Source organism: Uloborus diversus, chromosome 8, assembly GCF_026930045.1.
Source record: "Uloborus diversus isolate 005 chromosome 8, Udiv.v.3.1, whole genome shotgun sequence".
Classification (NCBI taxonomy): domain Eukaryota; kingdom Metazoa; phylum Arthropoda; class Arachnida; order Araneae; family Uloboridae; genus Uloborus; species Uloborus diversus.
Genome location: NC_072738.1, coordinates 125,266,058 through 125,289,015, shown reverse-complemented (window position 1 = coordinate 125,289,015; position 22,958 = coordinate 125,266,058). Strand labels below are relative to the sequence as shown.

At 34.1% G+C, this 22,958-nt stretch overlaps 1 protein-coding gene across 2 annotated transcripts in view; it reads right to left on the bottom strand.

Annotated features, from left to right (window-relative positions):
* LOC129227311 (NAD(+) hydrolase sarm1-like) overlaps positions 1–22,958 on the bottom strand; it is a 193,023-nt gene that overhangs the window by 62,471 nt on the left and 107,594 nt on the right. Inside the window, exon 1 of one of the 2 annotated variants that reach the window (XM_054861853.1) lies at positions 6,493–6,612. The exons of the other annotated variant lie outside the window; for it this stretch is intronic. Within the exon in view, the coding sequence (XP_054717828.1) occupies positions 6,493–6,543 (51 nt within the window). The 5' untranslated portion in view covers positions 6,544–6,612. Of the gene's footprint in view, positions 1–6,492; positions 6,613–22,958 lie in introns of those variants that run through there. 2 annotated transcript variants of the gene reach the window in all.

Sequence of the window (22,958 nt, the reverse complement as noted above, 5' to 3'; positions counted from 1 at the left end):
GATGGCTCATTCATTATATATCAGTGTTTCAGACTGCTTCATTAGCTGAATAAATGTTTTTAGTTGAAATTTAACAGGTTTAGTTGCTTTGGACTTCTTGTCCTCCCGTTAGTCCTTCCGTTACGCTTAACAAATGCATAATTTATATGCTTAACATAATTATTTTTTAAAACTAGAGGTGAAATTGTAATGATTGAACACTCCCGTATGTGCTCTGATTTTTATACAATTTTCCCTTTTATAGTTTATCTGAACTTTTGGGAAGAATATGATAGCGTGAAAATCATGTCGCAAAAATGTCCTTACGTTACCGTTTTTTAAATTTGATTTCTAAAAAAAGTTACTCACGAAAAATTCTTGGCTTTGGCTTTTTCAGCAACTAACTAGGTTGTGTACAAAAGTCTATGCATCAGTTTTTGAAAAAATAAGTATTTTGATATGCTCACAGATAGGAATCTATCGATTTTTTTTTTGTAAAAACCGTCCTACCGTTACCGCTGGAATTCACCTTATATTTCTTCTTCTATCAATTTTTAATTTAAATTTTATTGGTTGCTTTAGAATTAATCTAAATACAAAGATATTAAGATTAACTGTAATTTTTGGGAGTTGTAATTAAGAAATTACATTCTTATTTTATTTCACACTTTTTAGTGCGAACCAAGCTTGTGGAAATAGTCTTTAGACATAAAATCTATTTGATATTTTACTTTAAAGTTTTTTCGTTTTGAAATTTATTTATAAAAAAATAAATTTTTATTTATAAAAATTATAATTCATTCATAAAAATTATAATTTATTTATAGAAAAAAACATTTTTTAATACTTTATTCATAATTGCTTTGAAAATCGAGTGTATGCTAGCAATATTAAGAACGCATTAGCTACAAATCTGTAAGCTATTTTCTCTTTATGCACAATTCGTATTAGGACGAGTGTGACTACCGGTTTTTGTTAACAAGGCTATGCAACAAGTAAATATGTTAGAAAAGGTTCACCTCAAATAAATTTCGGAACAAAACAGCTTTAAAATAAAAATAATAAGGTTCAACGTTTTTTTTCCTTGGCTGTATTTGCTACAAATAGCATAAAATTTCTTCAGCCAGCAGAAAGTTCAGCATCGAAAAACGCCATTCTTCATGTTTATCTCAATGTCGATTTCGTTGATGAAAACATTATTTTGAATTTATAATAAGTAAATTGAAACGTATGAAAGTTGCACAAAATTAAATGTTTATGAATATCACTCTTTTTAAGCTTTTGATTTAAATTTTACCAGATTGTAATTCAACATATTTACTTTTAATGTTAACATCGATGCCCATTTCATTGATGAAGATATTATTTTCAATTTACAATAAGCACAACGAAACGTCTGAAAGTCGCATAATAATAAACGTTTATGAATTCCATTTTCATTAAGCTTTTGTTTTAAAAGGATCAAATTAAAACAAGCATGAATAGTAAAGTACCAGGAATGAAAAGATATAAATACAATTACTTTATTTCATTTCGAACAGTATTTACGCAAACCTGCGTGAGTTAAGTACCAAATGCATTTTTCCCATTGTGTACGAATTTTCGTAGTGCACAAAAGAAGCATAGTTTGTTTACTTCAAGATTTAAAATACTAAATTCATCTTTTTTTTTTTGAACATTAATATACTTTTGAATGCCATAAACGATTTTAAAATGTCAAAACGTTTCTAGAATCTTATAAAGTTGAGCTTTTTTTAAGCAATTTATTTTTTTTAAATACTTGCCAAAAAAAAAAAAAAAAAAAACTGCTCTAAGATAACGAATAATCTTTCGCCCACTAAACTTTTGAGAAATGAAAAGCGATTTAATTTAACCACAGATAAATTATTTATTTTTTAATACACTGGCCCCAAAAAGTTAAGATACAACCGGTTTGTTTTGTTTAATTTGCAAATGAATGAATGTAGAAACAAAAAATTTGGAGGAAATGTGCATTAAATGGCTTTTTATTGAATGCGTCATAGAAATGTGTATTTGTGTATCGCAAAAACAATTTATAACAAAAAAAAAAATCTCTTCGGAAAATCACAGTATTATGTGGTAAAATGTCATAGAAACAGTACAAAAATGGGTTTGAATAAGGAATGTGTACCCCCCAAACTTGAATTCATTGGAGGCATCGATTTTCCATACTGTTTATTAAGTTGTCGGACACCGGAATAGGAAGCGAAGATCAGACACAGAGTAAGCCTTGTTCTAGCTCATGTAACGACATTGGAGGAGGATTTAAAGCATCAATCTGTCTGCTAAGATAGTCTCAAAGACGTTCTATTCAGATTCAGGTTTGGAGATCGAGCTGGCCATTCCATTCGTCCCAAACCGCGGTCCTCAAGATACTCCTCAACAATCCGAGCTCGGTGAGGTCGTGCATTAAAATACATCAGAATGAAGTCATTACCAATAGCACCAGCGTATGGGCGGACATATGGATCAAGGATCTCATCCCGATATCACAGACTAGTCAGAGTTCCTTTATAGAACACATGCAGGTCAGTGTGACCACCGAGTGAGATCCCAGCCCAAACCATGATTCCACCACCTCTATAACTGTGGTCCTTCAACAGTGTTGGATTCTATTGCGCTGTTCCTCTCAGATAAGTAGACGCCCTGAAGCACTGTCCAATGTAAATATGGACTCGTCTGTGAACAGCACAGAAGCTCATTGCTGCTGGGTCCAGGAAACATGTTCTATTGCCCAGCATAAGTGGATCCCTCGCTGTGGTCCGTTTGAGGGGAACAGACACAACTAATCGTCTTGCATAGAGCCCTGCATTGTGAAGACGATTTCGCACAGTAGTAGCAGAGATTCTTCTTCCCGATGCTACAAAGGGATCTGCAACGAGCTGTAGCACAGTAGTGGTTCTTCTTATTCGGGCCGAAAGAGCTAGAAAACGGTCTTCTGTAGGTGTTGTAGCTCGTGGTCGGCATTCAACAGGTCTTCTGGACACAGAATCTTTGGATTGGTTTCGATTCTCAAGTCGCTACGAGACACAATGAGACGTCTGGCAGCATCAGCCTGCGACAATCCCATTTCCATCCATCTAACAGCCGTCCACCTTAACGAATCGGGTAAACGATATCTCTGAGACATTTTCCAAACACTATTGACTATTGTCACCAAAACTGCCAACAACAGTTGAAGATCAACACAACTTACACGCAACAGTACGAAAGCTTGATATTTGCATATTTTTTTCTCACTCGTAAAAATATGTTCTTTTCTGTAAAATAAAAGTGGTAGCAACCTTTTCTTATAAATGGTTTTAAAGTTCGTTATTATCATTCATGCAAACGATGCATTTTATTGTTACTGCCCTTTTTTTAATGGTGAGCTTCGAAAAACGTGTTGTACCTTAACTTTTTGAAGCCAGTGTATATTCTCTTTTCCTCAGCACTAAAAACCATAATGATGGAAAGTCATGCATAATAAGATGTCTCAAAATATGAATAACATTGTGTGACAATAGTTGAATCAATCTCATTAACTAAGTAAAAATATCGCAAAAGCAAATCGATGTGGCACTGGGTTCTACATTAAATTAACTACTCAATTTATTTTTATAAAGTTGGTTGCCATGGTAGAACAACAAAATAGGATTATTTGAATATGATGTTCTCCCCAGTAATTGAGTACTTCTGATGAGATGAAATAATAAACAATTTACAAACGTGATACGATTTCACGTTCATACCCATTTTCAAAGAAAAATACTATGTCAAACTTATTTTGTCTTTAAAGAATGGAACTGAAACATAGTTTTTTGGAAAACACAGAATCTTGATCTGAAAACCATGGGGTTGTTTCCATCAGTCAAAAGTAATGCCTTTAGTCACTGAAGTTGATAGAATGGAACGAGGAAAAACTTTTATTTACAAAACGTTTAATTTTTAATTAAGTTTTTGAGATGTTCGATTTTTCAAACAAGGCGTGGTCTTTATAACGTCAAAAGTGATGAACTTTGGCGCGCACTCCACTGGCATGCTGAATGCTGACGCTTGCTGTCTACCGCTTTTCCAGATTATGATAATTAAGAAGCGAATTAAATATTGCTCTCTACGCTTGCTATCAACCATATCGTTGCACCTACATGTGAGTAAAGAAGCGAATTAAATATTGCTTTCTGCGCTAATGGCATCAGTAAATGGTATTTCATCACTTGTGATGTCATGTGCAGAAGCGTAGAAAATGAAATTGAATCTGCTCACCGATTCAAATAATGAGGTCGTTTCCGAAATTTTAAAATTATTTTTTCTGAAAGAGCATGCTTAAAAACATAGGATTTAACCATTTTTTAAATAATTTGACTGAGTTTATAATTTTTAATTTTTTTTTTTAAATTTCGGAAACGACCCCATTTAAAAATTCCTATGTGGCAAATTTTAAAAGCTACGTAGCATCATTTAGTGGGTTTTTTTTTTGAGAAGTTAATTTAAAGAATTTAGAAAAAAAAAAAAATCTGTAGTGGACATCACGCTATTTCCTTCTTTACCCATTTAATAATCCATGTTTTAAAATTTTTCAAAGAATTCAAGCGTGTACTGATGTAGTGCAAAGAAAAAGAAGTAGTACTTCTTAACTGTTTTAGACACTTTCCTCCAAACATAAAAAAAACGTATTAATTCCTCAGGCCCTTCATTTTTCTAAATATAAATTTTTCAATAAATCCTTTTTTTGTAAAAAAAAAAAAAAAAAAAAAAAAAAAAAAAAAAAAAAAACAAGATTTTGATAAAATTCTAACAATTCACTTGATACGTAACGAAAAACAAGAATATTCGTCTTTAAGGTAGGAAATAGAGAGTGCAGTTGGAAAAAGCAAGGGTTTTGAAAACATTTTTAAAATCGAGAATATTATCCTGTTTTCAGAACGGCTAAAACAGTTTATCATAATTTTTGATCCACTTCCCACCGAAACATTCGGTAACCAGAAGAAAATTCAACAATTGTCGTCCATGTGCGTTACATTGAGGCCTTAATCCCCAACATAATTAATGCATTTTATTATCCACACATAAGAAAGATATTTAAAAAGCAAAAATCAACGTAAAGATAGTCACAGTTCTAATAATAATAATAATAAAACAATTGAAAGAAACAAAGCCTGATTAATGTACAAATAAACTTTTATTAAAAAGAAGTCAAGTTCTGACTTCGCCAAAAACTCCAACTTGTCAATCAGTAAATAAATAATCCAATCGCTCGAAATATAGCTAAATTATGATTTCGCTAAAAACACCAATTTACCAATCAGTACATAAATAATCTAATCTCTCAAAAAATAAATAAATAAATAAATAAAAAATAAATAAATAAATAAAAGCCAAATTATGATTTTACCAAAAACTCCAACTTTCCAATCAGAAAATAAATAATGTAATAGATAAAAAAAAAAAAAAAAAAGACTTAGCCAAAAACTCCAGTTTGCCAATCAGTAAATAAAAAATCTAATCACTCAAAAGACACTCAAATTATTATTTTGCCAAAAACGACAGCTTGCCAACATAAAAAAAGGAAACATTAAAAATAAAATTGATATGTTACACAATAAAGTTGTTTGACGCAGCTAGTTCGGGCTTTACATTACATCCTCATTTTCGGGAGAAATAATAACCATTGTTACAAACTATCAGAATTCATAACCGGAAAAAAGATAGCTTCGCTCAAATTTTGAACCTAACGCCAAATGACTATTCTTTGTGGAAAAATATTCACAGAATAAGCTCGCGGAACCAACTCACAGCTATTCACGATTTCATTTGAGATAGTTCCAGAACCAACTACGTAACATGAACACAGAACGAACTTTAAATATTGTGCACTAAATAATGTGTATTTAAAAAGTTCAACATACTCCATTAAAATTGTCTGCTACATCCTCATTTTCGGGCGAACTAATTACTATTTTCACAAATTATTCCAAGCTGTTAACTGAAAAAGAGTGCTTTGTACAGAACTGCTGCAGTTTTCGGAGAAACGCCTGCTGTCTACTAGTCGTGAGAAATTATTTACATAACAAGCTCACTGAAGCAACTCACAGAGGTTTATGTTTTGATTTGGGATTGTTCCAGCACCAATTAGGCAACCTCAACATAGAATGAATTTCAAATATTGTACAGCAAATTCAATCATGTATTTTGATAAGTTGAACATACCTCGTCCGAATTCTCTATTACATCTTCATTTTCGGGAGAAATAATAACCATTTTTACTAACTAACTAGAATTGCTAACCGGAAAAGGGTGCAATAAAACACAACTGTTGCACTTCACGAACCAAACGCCAACTGTCTACTCTCCGTGGGTAAATATTCACGGAACAAGCTCACGGAAGCAACTCACAGAGGTTTATGTTTTGATTTGAGATTGTTCCAGCACCAATTAAGTAACCTCAACATAGAATGAATTTCAAATATCGTACAATAAATTCAATCATGTATTTTGAAAAGTTCAACATACCTCGTCCGAATTTTCTGTTACATCTCCATTTTCGGGAGAAATAATAACCATTTTTACAAGCTAAATTGCTAACTGGAAAAGGGTGCTTTAAAACACAACTGCTGCAGTTCACGATCCAAACGCCAACTGTCTTTCCGTGGGAAAATATGCACAGAACAAGCTCACGGAAGCAACCCACCGAGGTTCACGATTTCGTTTGAGATTGTTCCAGAACCAGCTAGATAACCTTAACATTGAGCGGCACTTTTTATTTTTGCTGCCTTTTTTAGCTGAGTTACGTATTTTTCGGAAGGTGTGTGTGTGACCACGCAAAAGTGGAAGGCGAACACGCGTTCAGACAACGCGACGCCAGTTTTAGAGGCAAGACAATGAGTCACTAAGCCATGAAAAGATGCTGGCGTCTATTTTGATCCACACAGGCACGAATACTTTCGTCTATTTTTATCAATTAATGTATAGGGAAGTTCACCATGTTGCCTCATCTTGTGCTGAAACGTGCTTCATACGTAAATCAAAATGAGTTAAGTTGGTTGAATCGAAGCGAAATTAGCTTTCTACTTAGACAACTGAACTCAAATCAGTATTTGAAGACCTTGGTGCAAGGAGACCAAACAGCTCACGCATTTCTTATGTACCTTGAAATACAGTAGACCGTAAAAATTTCTAACTATTAGGACCATAGGTAGTTCAGATTTTCAAATTATTCAGATTACAAAAAAAAAAAAAAAAAAAAAAAAAACTTTCATGGAAAATGTTTGGTATTTAGTCAAATGAAGTGGTTATACGTTATGTAACAAATCATGCACAACGCTAGAATATTGTACTATAATTACATTTTTGTTTTAAGATAAAAGAAAAAAAGCGGTAATTTTTTAATTTTCTGTAAGTTTTACTCATTTTAAATTCTTACTTATTGATCACATTTCATTGATTGTGTTTGTATTTGTGTGTGTGTGTTTAATTATTTATCTTAGAATGTCAGTGATACCATTATGAATTTTCAAGTCTGCTCAATAAATACATTTATGCGTCAAGCCAAAAGTTTTTAGATTTGCTTCTTTGTTCCGAAACCTGGACACTTTTTAACTGTCCAGTGTTCGGGACAAGGAAGAAAATTTAAAAACATTTGTCTTAGCACATCAATTTATTACAGCAATGAGTGTCCTTTCTTTGAGAGCATTGCTTCATATGGCAAAGAACACAATACAAGTGTACATTATACACTTATATGCACAAACAGTTTACACTTATACGATAAGCTAACCATTTACTTGAGCACTATTTCATTAAAAAAATAAAATAATAATTATTAAATCAAAACAAAAAACTCGACTGCGTAAAAACCAAAAAAAAAAAAAAAAGGAAAGAAAAAAATATAAGCCCAGTATTCAGTAAATTGGCGGTGTATTTCACGTATAAGCCCAGTAGTTTAGAATGTTATTAAGTACTACTGAATATAAGTACAATATTGAAATAGTTTCATAATCGATACACACATAAGACAAATCATAAATTCAAAAGCAGAATAGAATGATCAACAGTCGGGGCCCATTCAAATTTTACGGGGTTTCTTGATTTAAAGAAGAATGGGCCCCGACTGTTGATCCTCATATTCTGCTTTTGAATTTATGATTTGTTTTATGTGTATATCGATTATAAAACTATTTCAATGGTGTAATTTTTCAGTAGCATTTACCAAAATTCTAAACTACTGGGCTTATATTTTTTTCTTTTTTCTTTTTTTGGTTTTTACGCAGTTGGGTTTTTTGTTTTTAAAAAATATTTATTTTTATTTTACATTTTTAGTTGATATTCAGTGACTTTGTTATTATGATTATAAGACGGTAAATTTCGAAATCTTGTCATTTCATTGAGAGAGTTTATATCTCGTGAGGTTTATTAAGCAACTTGCAGTGATCTAAACTACTGATCATTTTAACTCGGCTTAAAGCTGCAGTGCTTGATCTTTAGCAAAAATACGCGAACTTAAGTCAACCACATCACAGCTATATAAACAGCCTGTATAACTCATTATGACGCGAAATCGGAAACGTCGTCAGCCACATATCTTTCCCACGAAACTAAAAAAGCACGTCGAGAACTCAGTCCCTTGAATCAAGGCAAGAACAAATGCAACATGTTAAACATTAAAATCGAATTCGTAGACTTAGTAAACAAAAAATTCAGGCTGTGAAAAAGTTTCCTGTATTTGTCGCTCGCTGAGTCGCACGCAGGTAGCAGGCGAGACGATCCCGAAATGACAAAATGGCAACTGATTGTTGATATGGTGAATTTTGATTACTGTCATGTGTTTAGTGACACTCCCAAGGTAAATACAAATCGATTGACGTAAGAGTTATCAAAATTGCCCAAGGCGTTTTGCCTCTACAACGCCACATATGAAGAAACATACATACATACTTAGACTCATAAACACATTACTCTCATTTGTGTCGCGCATGCGCAGTTGGGTAAAAAAAGCCTTTCAGACCTTATTTTGTAATGCTCCGTTTTGTAATCGCAATCCAATTTTGTAAGCCACCACTCCATTCCACTGACAGAAATAAGAGACCACATAAATCAGCTATGTAAGAGAACAACTGTTTCTTAATCTGTAATTAATTTTCCAGCAGAGCAATAAGGAGTCGTGAAGACACATAAACTTATTTTAAGACAACGTGTTTAAAAATTAACTGATTTTCGCAGTTAAATTTAGTATGACTAGGCTGCACAGAGAAAGTAAAAATACTTCCCACGAAATGTTTGGAAGCCAAACATTGGGAAAGAATTAAGCAAGGACAAAGCATCAACATTGCGCTGTGACAAATATCTGTACTCAGTAAAAGTTATTACGAACAGTAATCATGGGTTTTCACACTAAGAATCTGATATGAAGCTCTTCAGAATTGTAAAATATGAGAACCTAATTTCAGAGGAACTGAATCCTGCATAGCTGTCTGCGCAGTTACACAACAAGGAACAAGCACTTTCATATAAGTCCATGAAAATTACTTTACAACATTTTGAACAGTTGAATTAGAAGTATCTAGAAACATATCAGAGAGTATGTAAAACTGTAAGAAAATTTGCAAAAAAATTGTGCATCAGTGACCAACGGTAAATTGCTAGTAAGTAAAAAATATTTATTATAAAAATGAGTCAAAATTTGCTTCAAAGATAATGCAAATGATAACTTTTCTTTTCAATTATATTCTTAGCACGGAAGAAAAGTGAATAAAAAGTACAACGATGCCGACATTAGTTGAAATTTCGAAACAAATTGATAGTGTGGAAATCATGACCTCAAGATACTTTCCAAGAAAATTACAGCTATTATAGCATCTAATCAATCAATTCATTCAAAATTCTTACCAATTTAGAGAGAAATGAAGAGAAAATTTGACATCCTTACCTAGAAAAGAGAGAAAACTATTATTACTATGAAGGAAAAAACATATTTTGAAAATATATATCTTCATCTATGAATGTCATAACACGACAATTTACTTCTAAGGAATACGTTGCAATGAATAATTAAGTGAACGGTTGCTTTGATTTTTTTATGGCATATATAATGACACACTGCAAGACTGTATTGCTAGAAGGTATATCTTATTCGAATATCATCTAACATACATTTTATCACAGCATCTGCATCATAACCCTCTGGGCGGAAATCCCCTGCAGTATATTAAGCAAATATAATACATATCCACTCTGTATACTACTCAACTTGTACTGAGGCATGGAACTTTGACCGTAATATAAAGCATTCATTGTTATTGTGAAAACAATATACAGGGTTACTACAAATGATTCATCCGTTTTCTAAACGCTATGTAACCAAAATTATTGCACATACAACGATTAAGAATAAGCTGCGTCGCCCGGCTTTACACGGTTTACCTTGAAAATAAAAGTTATGTCAAGTAACGCGTGTTTAACAATCAGGCTAAAAGAAAAAAAAATAGAATGCGGTGGACTGCGGAAAAAATAACCAAACAAGAAACATTTCAAATCCCCCGATTGCAGGAAAAGCCTTTAAAACAAAAACCAGAATTTTAATTGTTCATATTCGAGAAAACAAACGGCAACAGATCTTTCTTCTCAATGATTTTCTTCGCACAAAAAATTTTAATCAAAGCATTGTTACTGAAAGTTGAGATGAAGCACTGAATAATAATTTGAATGGAGGAAAGCCTTTAAAAAATAGGGAATTTATGTCGAAATTATGTTAAATAGCCAAACATAAAGACGTTAAGATTACGAATCCATCGATATCTGGTTCGATGGTCAGTTCACGGTCGTTCGGGAGAATAACTTGGACATAGATACATACATACATACAAAGATACATACGCTCAGTTTTTAATTATGTAAAGCCACAAACTCATCAAGATTTGGAAGTGGGCTAACCAAGTGGCAATTCGAGTGTAGTATTTCTCAAATAGCGACAAAACAAGACAAGCGTTTTGTTTTCGTGTTACAATATGCGTGGTATTCAATTCATTTCCATCGAGCTCACGATGGGCAGCTTGTTCGATTTTTCAGACTGACGAACTGCCGATCGTGCTACTGAACCTCGTAATCTTAACGAAAAAATAGCACATAAAGGAGCAGAGAGAAGCCGCGCATGCGCTGTATTCCAAGTGTTGCTGAGGTGACGACTTTTCGGTGTCGTGAAATGGATGATTTTTCCCCACCTCAAAATGCTCAACGCGCCTAAAGAAGTTTTCACTTCAAAAAATACCTGCAATTGTACTATCACCTGGTTCCAAATCTTGATGAGTTTGTGATTATTTTCATATATTCATGGTTGTACGTGCAATACTTTTGGATTCATACTAGCGTTCAGAAAACGAAAGAATCATTTACATAGTAACTCTGAAAAATTGAAACGGTAATGCCAGCGAAGTTTACTTTCTTTAATAAACTGCATTAAGTTAAATATTGAGAGTATTTTCATGTATTTTTATTAGGTCAACGCATTAAAGTACATTATACCCCTTTCATAAGTTTATATGGAACGACATAACGCCTTGTTTCGATTTCAAAACACTCTGCAGCCATTTAAAAAATGCTACTACTTGCTCTCGGGAGCTTTTCCAATCAAATCTTTTTTTTCCTTTATGATAGATAGATCCGTTTTTAACCATCGAGAAGAGATTAAATGGAGGGAGTGAAGACTTTCATTCATGAAACAAAGACACCAAGTCACGAGATAGATTTTAAAGCGAAGCATTAAAAGAAATCAGGTTTCTTTCGCTAGTTTCAACCATTTGTCACCATTCGTCATGGTTAAGTCACGTGACATGAGACCGTAGCAAAAGCTTTTGCTTAGCCAATGACTGGACTCGCTCCCTCCATTTACAGTTCCTGCTCTAAGGTTTTTACGACGGTGGTTTTTTGTGGAAAGTTCGCTTTTATGACTGTGAATATTAAAAAGCGTTATATTCCACGACTTAAAAATTCTTTTGAATATTCTGGATTCCTTTGAAGAAGAGTGTCCGTTTCAAAATGTTTCCTTCATAACAGCGAACATCCCTACCGGAACGGAAAACACCAAAAAGTTTTTAATGTAAAATATAGCGGCACTGCAATTTTATCGCTAATTTCTAAGTAACTACAATTTATTTTCAAGTTTAAACTGAAATTGTTTTTCCACCTCTAGTTCTTTTAAAATATTTTCTCTCGTGTTGCAGAACATGTGGATATTTTTTAGTGTTGCACTGGATGTTTTCTTCAATCTTTGAGGATTAAGTTGAAATGTCACATGTGCGTAAAATTTTACGCGTTATCGATCATTGTCCATTTTTTTCCGCCAATGGTGTCAACTTGCTCACGTTACCTCCTTCTAAAATGCACAACTGGGATGATTTCATGATGTATTCCCTCCACTTCACAACGTCGCGTTAAATCCCAGATTATCGAACAGTCATCGTCAATATTATTACACATGTACTCGTAGCAAAGATTATAGCTAGGTTCATTTTTCAAGACGTGAAATACTCCTTGACATTTTTTAGAGGAGTGAAATTTATTTCGGAGGAGAGAAATATGCGAAAAGTGATGACCGTAACGGTGATCAATTCAAATCAAACGGACTTTCGAAGGACCATTTCTAAAAAAATTTTGAAATGAATGTTTGATAACATTTAAATTAAGTTTCACATTCGCCAAATATAGTGAAAAAGCATTAGTTTATTGAGTTTTTCTCGAAGCAGTATGAAAACACTGAATTGTAAGTACCTATTTAAAGCATTCACTCAACAATAGATGAACCAACAACTTAGCCTATGACGGTTGAACAGATTTTTTTCAGTTTTATATTAACTTGCACAAGGGTGTACGAACAAAATATTTTATCCGTCCATTTTTCTACATAGTTAGAGAATTAACATTTGAATCTAATGATTATGATGTTACAGTTCTATTTTTCATTGCGTGTACATATTTCAATCCACTTCTAGTCAAACGCAATATTACCTTACAGAGCATTAAGTTGCTTAACTTATTTATTACTGAGGGTTTTATTTTCAAGTTTTAATAACTATATTATGTCTTCTGTTCCTAGCATAGATTTGTTTTGTGTTTACCATGTCAACGTCTCATGGATTAAAAGTTATAAAATTTGATAAATGACTTCGAACAGTTTTATGGCTTATTAAAAATACTCCATGCAATTTATCTGATGAATTAAAAAAAAAAATCATAGGTTGAAAGTACCCTAACAGCATGCAAGAAACATTTCCTTATGCATCGGTTTCATGCAGCTGAACAGGGATACATTTTTGCTGTAGAGAAATAAGAACTAGATGCTATAGAATGAGCGGCGAAGATTTTTATGGTTTCTTGAAAGAGGATTAAAACTGAGCTGTCCTTAGGCACAATTTTTAACGAATTAAACTTGGTCAACATAAAAGGAATATCTCTGTATGGAAACTGATGCAGAAAATGCTCCTGGCTACACAATGGCTGCCATAAAAATATACATTCGATGGAACACAGTAGGGGCGGACTGGCCTGGTCGGCTGGTCGGAGATCCCCGACTGGGCGACTGGGCCAAATGATGGGTGGGCCAACTCAAGCAACTTTTTACTGAACTTCAGACATTTAAACTCATATTTAACATTTTTTAAATCGTCTCTTTATCTATACTAATATTATAAAGAGAGAGGACGGATTTTTGTGTGTTTATATGTTCGAGGTAATCTCCGGAACCACTGCACCTATATGAAAAATTCCTTCACTATATGAAAGGTGCTTTCTTACTGAGTAACATAGGCTATAATTCGAAAAAAAAATCCGATAAATAGTTCTTTTTTTATTCCAATTTGGGCCCAAATTTCAAGTAAAATACTAATATTATAAAGAGAGAGGGCGGATTTTTGCGAATTTATATGTTCGAGGTAATCTCCGGAACGACTGCACCTATATGAAAAATTTCTTCTCTATATGAAATGTGCTTTCTTACTGAGTAACATAGGCTATAATTCGAAAAAAAAATCCGATAAGTAATTCTTTTTTTATTCCAATTTAGGTTCAAATTTCACGTCAATTGCCTATTATTGGCTATTAAAGGGGTTAAAAATTACTTGCATATATTAATATTATAAATCGTTGAAAAGGGTAGAATTTTCCGCGTTCTAAACAATTTGTTTCAATGCTCTAACTTAATTACGGTGGCAATAATTGCGTTTCTAGCTCGAACTTTTTTAGGCTTAGTTGAAATTTAGGCACTACTTTCTTCATTAAATCTGTCAATAAAAAGTGAAGGAATTGTCCCAGAGTTTTCTTTTTGACATCATTGGAAAAAGCGACATTTTTTACTTCAGACCTCTCTCGACCCAAGGTCGAAAAAATTAGCTTCTATCTTCAAAGGAAAAAAAGTTACAAGCGTTTTTAAATCAATGTCGAAATATGTCATTTTGATTCAAGTTGTCAACCATTTTTACGTTTCCACGGTTACGCTTTTTGAATCCATTGTTTATTTCCTTATTTCGGGATGGGTCTGTAAAGTTGGTACGTTTTCAGATGTGGATTTATGGTGGCCTAGACTGTGAGTTAGAAGAAGATAGATACGGAAAGAGATAGACGTATCGACAAAAAACGTATTGTCGGATCTCGATAACTCGAAGTTTATAACTCGAATATTCCTTTATCTCGAAGTTTTTATTGGGTCCCAAACTTTTGAGACTGTTGTGGAAGCTTCTCATAACTCGAACAACTAATAACTCGAACATTCTAGCCGGTCTTTTGGGATTTTGAGTTATTGAGAGTTACTGTATTATAAAGAGATAAACATAGAAAGACAAATAGCTAGAAAGAAATATAAGTAAAAGAAGAGACGTACAGAGATATGGAAAGCTTTTTTTTTTCTAAAAATCTTAATTCATATACGAAATTTACAAATTTTCTTGTCCAAAACTACACACCTAGAACGACTGCCATAACAAAAGCTCTAGCCACACGGCTGATCTCATCGTTTCATAAAAGCAGAGAAAGGTCAAAAGCCTCTCGCTCAGAATGTTTACACTTTTCTATAGCATATCATCTATCCCTACTCCATCAGGTAGACGTTGACGAAAGATGACGAATCGCTGCAGCCTCCAGGAAGCCCTGATTTGGTACTCCACCCGTGGCGAGGTTCCAGAAAGGAGCAAAGCAGAAATTAGTATTGTTAGAATGGCAGCAGGTCATGGATTTGGATTCCCTTAGAAACTTAACGAGAAGCAAAGGTCGCTCGACAAAGAATACCATTGTGTGGAAATCTAATGGTACTAAGGGAGACTTTACGTTGATGAAATGATTGATTGGCTAACGCCATGGGAGGTCAACGTTATTTGACCCTTTTGTGACTGAATAGCGAATAAAGTGATATCTTCTCAAGAAAAATTACATAAAACTCCAACTCGACTTTTTGAATTATCCTACGAATCTAGAAATCTTGTTTGGATTTGACTGACGAGCAATGGGGATGATTAGAACCCATTTGAAAATTAGCGTAGACCGACAAGTGAATGAACAGCTCCTAATTAAAACAAAATGGTTCTTAAAGTTTTTTCTTCGATAAATTGGCAATAGTAACGTCCTTCAATACATTTTCTAAAATAAAATGACCAAAAAATGCTGTGCTTGTCCATGTATTGGAGGTGTTTTGTTCATTCACTGGGTTGGCGCACTTTTTTTCATTCAAGCCCCAGAAAACCTGATGCAGACCCGTTAAAGTTCGCTCCATTTATTAAAAACAATTACATAAAACAATTGAAATGCTCTTAGTCTCATGCGCCAAATGCTATTTTTTAACTTGTAGTAGGAATAAGTATCTGGAGGGAAGTCCAGTCATTGGTTTTGGAAAAGCTGAGACAAAGATAAATAGTCGCATGGTTCAACTGGCGAATGATTGATTGACACGTTTTGTGAGAAATTTGTGAAAGAAATCTGATTTCTTCCGAAATTTTACTTTAAAATTTGTCATGCGACTTGGGATCCTTGCTTCAAGAATAGAATTCTTCACTCTCTCCCTATCTTTTTTCCCCTTCTTAATGGTTTTTCATTATGTCATGAATGTTTGAAAATGAAATTTCTCTTAAGTGATTATTCACTCATCGGTCTGTCTTAGTTGTTTGAAAATGAGAACTTCAGACTGGTACGAAAATTTTTGAGCAGTTTTTCTTAAAAACGTAATTACAGTCTCGAGCATCAAGACTGCCATTCCATTTTTTTTCCTTTTGTGTCACGAGCTTCCCGTATGAGTCAGTTAAGTGTTAAATAAAAATCTTGGGTACAATAATTCAGGAAAATTTTGACCCATAAAGTTTCTTTATTTCAAATTTCCCCCCACATTCATTTAGTTTTATTGCATTTGTCATCATAACATGAAAGAAACACTCCTACAGTTATTATTTTAAACATAAAAAATAAACCCATATATCACCTGTTTGCCTACAGATAAGAGAACTTTTTCTAAGCGTGAGGTGGTAAATGCAGCACTTAGTAGTAACAGGTATTTGAACAACGCTGCTGAAAATTTACAGCATATCATCTCTTTGGAAAGTAGGTAGAATTTTTACTGCACATTTATCAAAAGATAAAAAACTTGTTTTCTGTCCTTTTTAAAAACTAAATATGGTGAGGGTAACGGTACACTGGCGATATAATGCATTCATCGTAATTGGAAACTAACGATTTCCTAGTTGTGGTGACCTTCCATAACTGTAGTTTTAATCCTAGTTTTTGCCGCCATGTCTGGTCAAAGTTACATAGCGAGTACTTTATTATTAACTAGTGGTACCCTCACGGCTTTGCCCGTAATAGAAAAGTTAAAAAGTCTTTTGGTTCGCCTGTATATTTACAAATAATGTATGGTGAATTTTCTCGCCAATTGGCTTGTACCCATGTTACGGTTCCACGTTATGATAATTTCGTATCTCGCTAATTGGCTTGTGCCCATGTTACGGTTCCACGTTATGATAATTTCGTAATTTACTCGTCCATCTTATGATAATTTTGTTCTTAAAATTGGAATAGAAAAAGAACCACATCGAATTTTCGAAAATTCGCTTCGAGGTGCGCACCCCCATGCTACAAACTAACTTTGTGCCAAATTTCATGAAAATCGGCCGAACGGTCTAGGCGCTATGCGCGTCGCTGAGATCCAGACATCCTACAGACATCCAGATATCCTCCGGACAGAGAGACTTTAAGCTTTATTATTAGTAAAGATATCTACATTAAATTGTTTTTCAAAAGTTACATTTTTTAAAAGAGAAACTGAACAAGCTTAAAAACTACACTAAAACGCAAAATAATGTGTCAAATGTGTCCATGAGTACTAATAAAAAAGCTGACCCTGATTGCTGACCTTATATTAAAATGAACTTCACGGGTCAAAGCACATACAATTTAAATACATTTTTTTTTCCAGATAACATGGGAAACACGGAAAAAGAAAGTTGATCACATCCAATAAAGTTTGCTAGTCGCCAAAGCCAAAGCAGTATCAAGAGGAAAACTGAAGATTCAATTTCCGATGCAAAGGAAGCGGACCAGCTCAGGAGTTCCCACAAGGGGTGATGGTGCACTTTTCGCCATTGAAATAGGGGGTGGGGGGGGGGTGTGATTTTCGGGGGTAAGTATGGTGCTTGGGGGCACCGTAGCTTTTAAGAGGGTTCACCATCGCTCTTGAGGGAGTGGGCACCCCATCCCCCCCAAGAGCGAATCTGTCCCATTGCCATGCCGATCACTTATTTGCACATTATATTTCCATGAATTATTTTCTCAAAAGGTTTATGAATACGTAGTAATTATAGTAGATACCCCTTGGAGGAAAATATATGTTTTAGGTTTAAGAAACAGTTTAGACACGCCCATCTAAATTAGTACGGTAATATAGCTACTAGTAAGCGAGAATCATACAGAGATCTCAATAGATGGCAGCACTAAACTTTAGGAACCACCATGATCCAAATGTACCACACAATGTTTACATTTTTTTCAGCAATTGTTAGATCACGAGATAAGAAAAAACCCCTAACTTCTTTTGAATCCTATTAATAGCACTTTAGAAAAAGCTACATCTTTCAGATTGAATTTTTTAAACGAGGGTGCCTAATTTTCCCTGGCTCATGGACGCACTTAAGACACTTTTTCTGAAATACGAGTACGTTCCTAATTGAACTTCCAAAACTTTCAATCCTCAACATACAATGTTTATGAAATAACTTAGACAAACCATAACCTCGATAGTCAAGGATTGCGTCTAAAAGGGTCTAAGGACCTTTAACCTACAAATTTTTCGATTTTCTGGGGAAAATATGTGTTATTCATAATTTAATTCTGAACATTTTGATACCTTATTCATTACCATACGCAAAATTTTTTCGAGTTATAGTAAAAAACGTAAATTACCGCTCCTTCCAAGATTTCTGTCAGCAGCAGTTGTTTAAAAATCTTTTTCTCTGAACTTTCAAGTACGTTCGTCTGGCTTAGATCTAAGTTTTACTTAAAGATGAAACTTATAGAAAGAAAAAAAATCTCCCAACATTTTGATACTTGTTTCTAAAATTTCAATAAATAAATATATTTTAAATTTAAATTTAGGTTTAGGTTCTGAAGGAAGCAGGCCCGAGCCCAGATTTTCATAAAAGGAGGGGTTTTAATGCTTCCACATTCTTACCTATGGGTGGGGGGAGAAGACAATTTTCACAAATTTTAGTTTTACGTTAAATTGTAGATCCCGTAACTGATAGGTATAGTTTTAAAGACTTTCACGTTTTGTTAAATTAGCGTTTAACTCAGGATTCGGTGGGTTGTCAGTTACGTTAGGTAGTAGTTTATAGAAGGCCCCGACTTCAAATGGTTACTAAAATTAAGATATTGTATATAATTAGTTAGGTATTAAAGTAATTCATCGTATAGTAATTAAAATCAGTGTTTATTTTATAATTGGGTGTTTAGTTGATTTTTGTACTGGAATTGTAAAATAAATTTGATTTATACGTTTGGGTAGGAAATCGTATGTAAGTATGACCAATTATTTTTTACTTTTTAGTTCCTCTTTGTTTTTTGAAGTCGATTCTTTTTTTATTTGAAAATAATTAATTTTTTACCTTTTTAGTGGTGTAAACATAAAATATGTACGTAGGGTAGACTATGTGGTACACTCCTTACATACATTTCGAGTGAGAAAGCGTCGAGCTCAGGAGTCTGAAAACAGCTAAGATGAGCAAAATAGCGAAAGAAATAGAGCACAGCGTCTCGGAGAGTTCCGAAGACTGTGAAGAAAGGCTTTTTTAAATGCGCAATTATTTACGAAGAAAATTGTCTTCATCATCAGCTTGACTTTATCAAAGTATGCTTTCCGAAAAAAAATCACGAGTCACCAAAAAACAACAGAAATCGCTTTTAACTTTGCACATAGAATTTGAAGAGTTTTCTTGATTTTTCAAGAATTCCATCTTCAGATACTGACCCCGATGATCATGGGATCACCTGGGAAGTATATAGCTTTTCAAACGAAAAAAAAAAAAAAAAAAAGATTTTTTCAAATTGGTCTATGCGTGTTTGAGTTTACGGTGGACATATATGAAAAGATTCCGACGAATTGAGAACGTCTTTTTTGAAGTCGGTTTAAAAAAAAAAATCTTGATGCGCATAACATTTTATACGATTGGCACTAAAAACTGATCTTTGTTCCTCTCCAGGATTTATTTGTGCGCTAATTTAGTCAGAACCATTTAAATGCCTATGGTTTTCCTAACCATTTTATATTTCACAATAAAAACCATAAAAATCTTTTCACTAAGTGAGACGCTATGAATTTACAAACAACAAAGAGGGAGTATGAAATTTCAAGAGTTCCTTCGATTTCTCCAGAATTCCTCATACCCGGACTTGAAGATCATCAGACGACCGGGAGAAGTATACCGTTTCAAACAGAAAAAGAGTTTTTCTAATCGGTCTAGGCGTCTTTCTAGTAATCGGAGAGCATAGTAAAAAAAAAAAAATCCAACGAAGTCTGTTAATTAGTATTGCCATAATTGTAAACTAAACTGACGGCGTCATGAAATATTAAATCTAGAATACTTGTCAACCTTCAGAAATCGGACACCAATTGCGATAGATTTATTAAAGAATAAAAATTTAACAGTCGGAGGGGGCGGGATTTTTGTCTTCAATTCCCCTTGAATTGAGCACTAAACATATTTCAAAACTGAAATATTTTTAAAAAAAAAGCTTTAATGACTAAATTAAATTATTTATTAGCAAAAAATTTTTATATTAAATAATTATTTTAACTATTTTCGTAGAAAAATAGATTTAATTTACTGATTTGCTACATGAGTAATAAATACATTTGTAATACTATAAATAATATTAACAGGCGGTGCGGTGAGAATCAAACATCCCGATGCGTGAGAATTTAATATTGTTCAAGACAAGATTTCTCCGACGAAAAAATGCACCACGTGAGCTGTGACGTATCACGCAACTGACAAAAGTTGATCTACGTAACCACAACGTATAAAATTTAAAGTTTCTTAGATTTCTCCGAGACCCCTCATCAGATCCAGACAAAATTAACATGGGATCATCTGGAAAGTATACCTTTCCGAACAAAAAAAGAATTCTTCAAATCGGTCCAGTATTCTTGGAGTAATACGAACACATACATAAAAAGCCGCAAGACGAAATCATAATCTCCTTTTTTGAAGTCGGTTAATTATAACAATTTTCACAATCACAAAAAGGCATATAGCAATCGCCAGTTGGATTTCTCGAATTCGAATAATTGCTACCGTGCTTCATCTGTGCACTCAAAAGTGTCGTATATAAATACACCAAATCATTATAATAACGCAACAGAATTTGATTTAAATTTATAATTTGCTAATAGTGATGGATTCGTGTCGAAACACGAAATTTGGGACGCAAATTTGTGATTACCGATTTGAGAAATAAGGGGAGGATGTGTCTGTTTGCAAATAAGTTCGGCGAAAATTAAGATCTTATCAGTTTCCTTGCCACACACGTAGAGGAATTTGACGAATTGCATCTTTCTAGTTGTAGGTGAATGATCTTTCTGTACGTAGATTCCAAGAGCTAAAAGGATAGAATCAGATGCCGCAGCACGTAGTGCATTCTAGACTTTCCGAAGAAAAGATTCTCAAGAATGCTAAAAGAGCAGTTATTTCTTTTCTTTGATTAGCAGGGTACGGTTGTCAATGCCAATAGACGGCGTTTCCCCACTTTTCATTTTCTTCACTACAACGGAGAGACAATCAAAAAGTTTTGGATAAAGGTATCTTGATGTCAAAAATGATTTTTCGATTGCGTAAATACAGTATGATTTCTGTAGAGGTAGAATTACGCGTTGGGAATTGTATGGTTCAATAATAAAAAGCCATCTGTCGTTGAGGTTATACAAGTATGTCTGAGTGATTTTTGACTGGTATCCTCATGGCCGGTCATTTGGATCTCCAACGTAATATTCCAACTACCCTTAATAGCACATTGAACAAAATCGAACGCTTATGTGAAAGTGGCATGAGTATCACGTAAGAGTCTCCATCGTATCATGGCCACGAAAGTTATTGCAGAAACTTAAGAATGTCAAACCACGGCGACGTCACAAAAAGATGTTACAGAAATATCTATTGCTGTTGTTGTTGCAAATACCCTGCATCAGTACTTCCATGTATTACTTCCATGATACTCAAGTGAGCTATAATAGTGTCTATGACATGCAATGGCCTGTATTATAGAGATCCCCTTCTTTAGAGATCCCCTTGCAATCGAGAGTACGGATTTGAAAGGCATAGTTAGTACACACTTGGTTCAGGTTGAGAAGGTCGTGTTGCCATTCAAGGTGGGGAAAAAGTGCAGCTTCTAAGATAAAAAAAACTGGAGCACCAAACGTGAAGTCAGCTCCAAAGTGGTGTCCATTTCAGTAGTTTTTTATAACACGCATGGGCTTACGTCGAGGTCATTCCACTCTAGTCAGAACGCGAAGCAGAGATGCCTCATAATGTAACAGAGTAACCATTCCCAAATGAAGTTCTGAAGCCGCGTCGCAGTTAAGTCACATGAAACATGTCATATATGTGTCACAGAGTGATTGCAGTAAGATTTCACAATTTCTTTCTTTGATTCGCCCATTGTGATACTCAGCGATGTCTCTGTATTCCTGCTGTGAAATTCAGGGTGCGACTGCAACTGTACTAATGCCGGAGAGTCAATTCTACAGCCTGGTGCCAAAAGGTTGGATCCTTGAGAAAAGGTATTCTTGTGTCAAAAATGTTATTTCTCATATTTGGATACAGCGTAATTCCTTGAGAGGCAGAAAGCAGTAACAATAATTGCAGGTGCAACACCAATCGCATTGTAGTTAAAATAATGCAAAATAACATAGTGAAGATGAGCTGCTCAAGATGAATACCCAGATTTGAAGTAAAATAGTAATGCAAATGAAAAAGGAATATAGAATGCCTAAAGACATTGGAAGTTTATAACAGGGTTTATTTAACGCATAAATGTTTTTATGGTAGTTACAAATGTATACACTACTTATTCCCCATCTTTAACCGGCTGCATGGAATAAATTCCATTACTTATGGAAGGACAGACTCATTGGGAAGTGATCTTTAATGCTGGGCTGGCACACTGCTGGACTCGCCCCCCCCCCCCCCCAAGCGTCAAACGCCTGATGTACTATCGACGACCATCGTCACTGCGACAAAAGACAAGACTAAGACTTCGAGGTTAAAGGTAGCCGTGAAGGTGAAAAGTATTCTTATAGTAACTTCAAGCAGTCCCACCTCAAAAAAAAAAAAAAAAAAAAAAAAAAAAAAAAAATCTGAGACTGAAGACATCTGAACTGAAAGACATATCTACGTAGCAAGGCATTTTTTAGACAGTAGGAAATTAAAAGCCACAAAAGGTATTACATGGAACAGGGTAACATT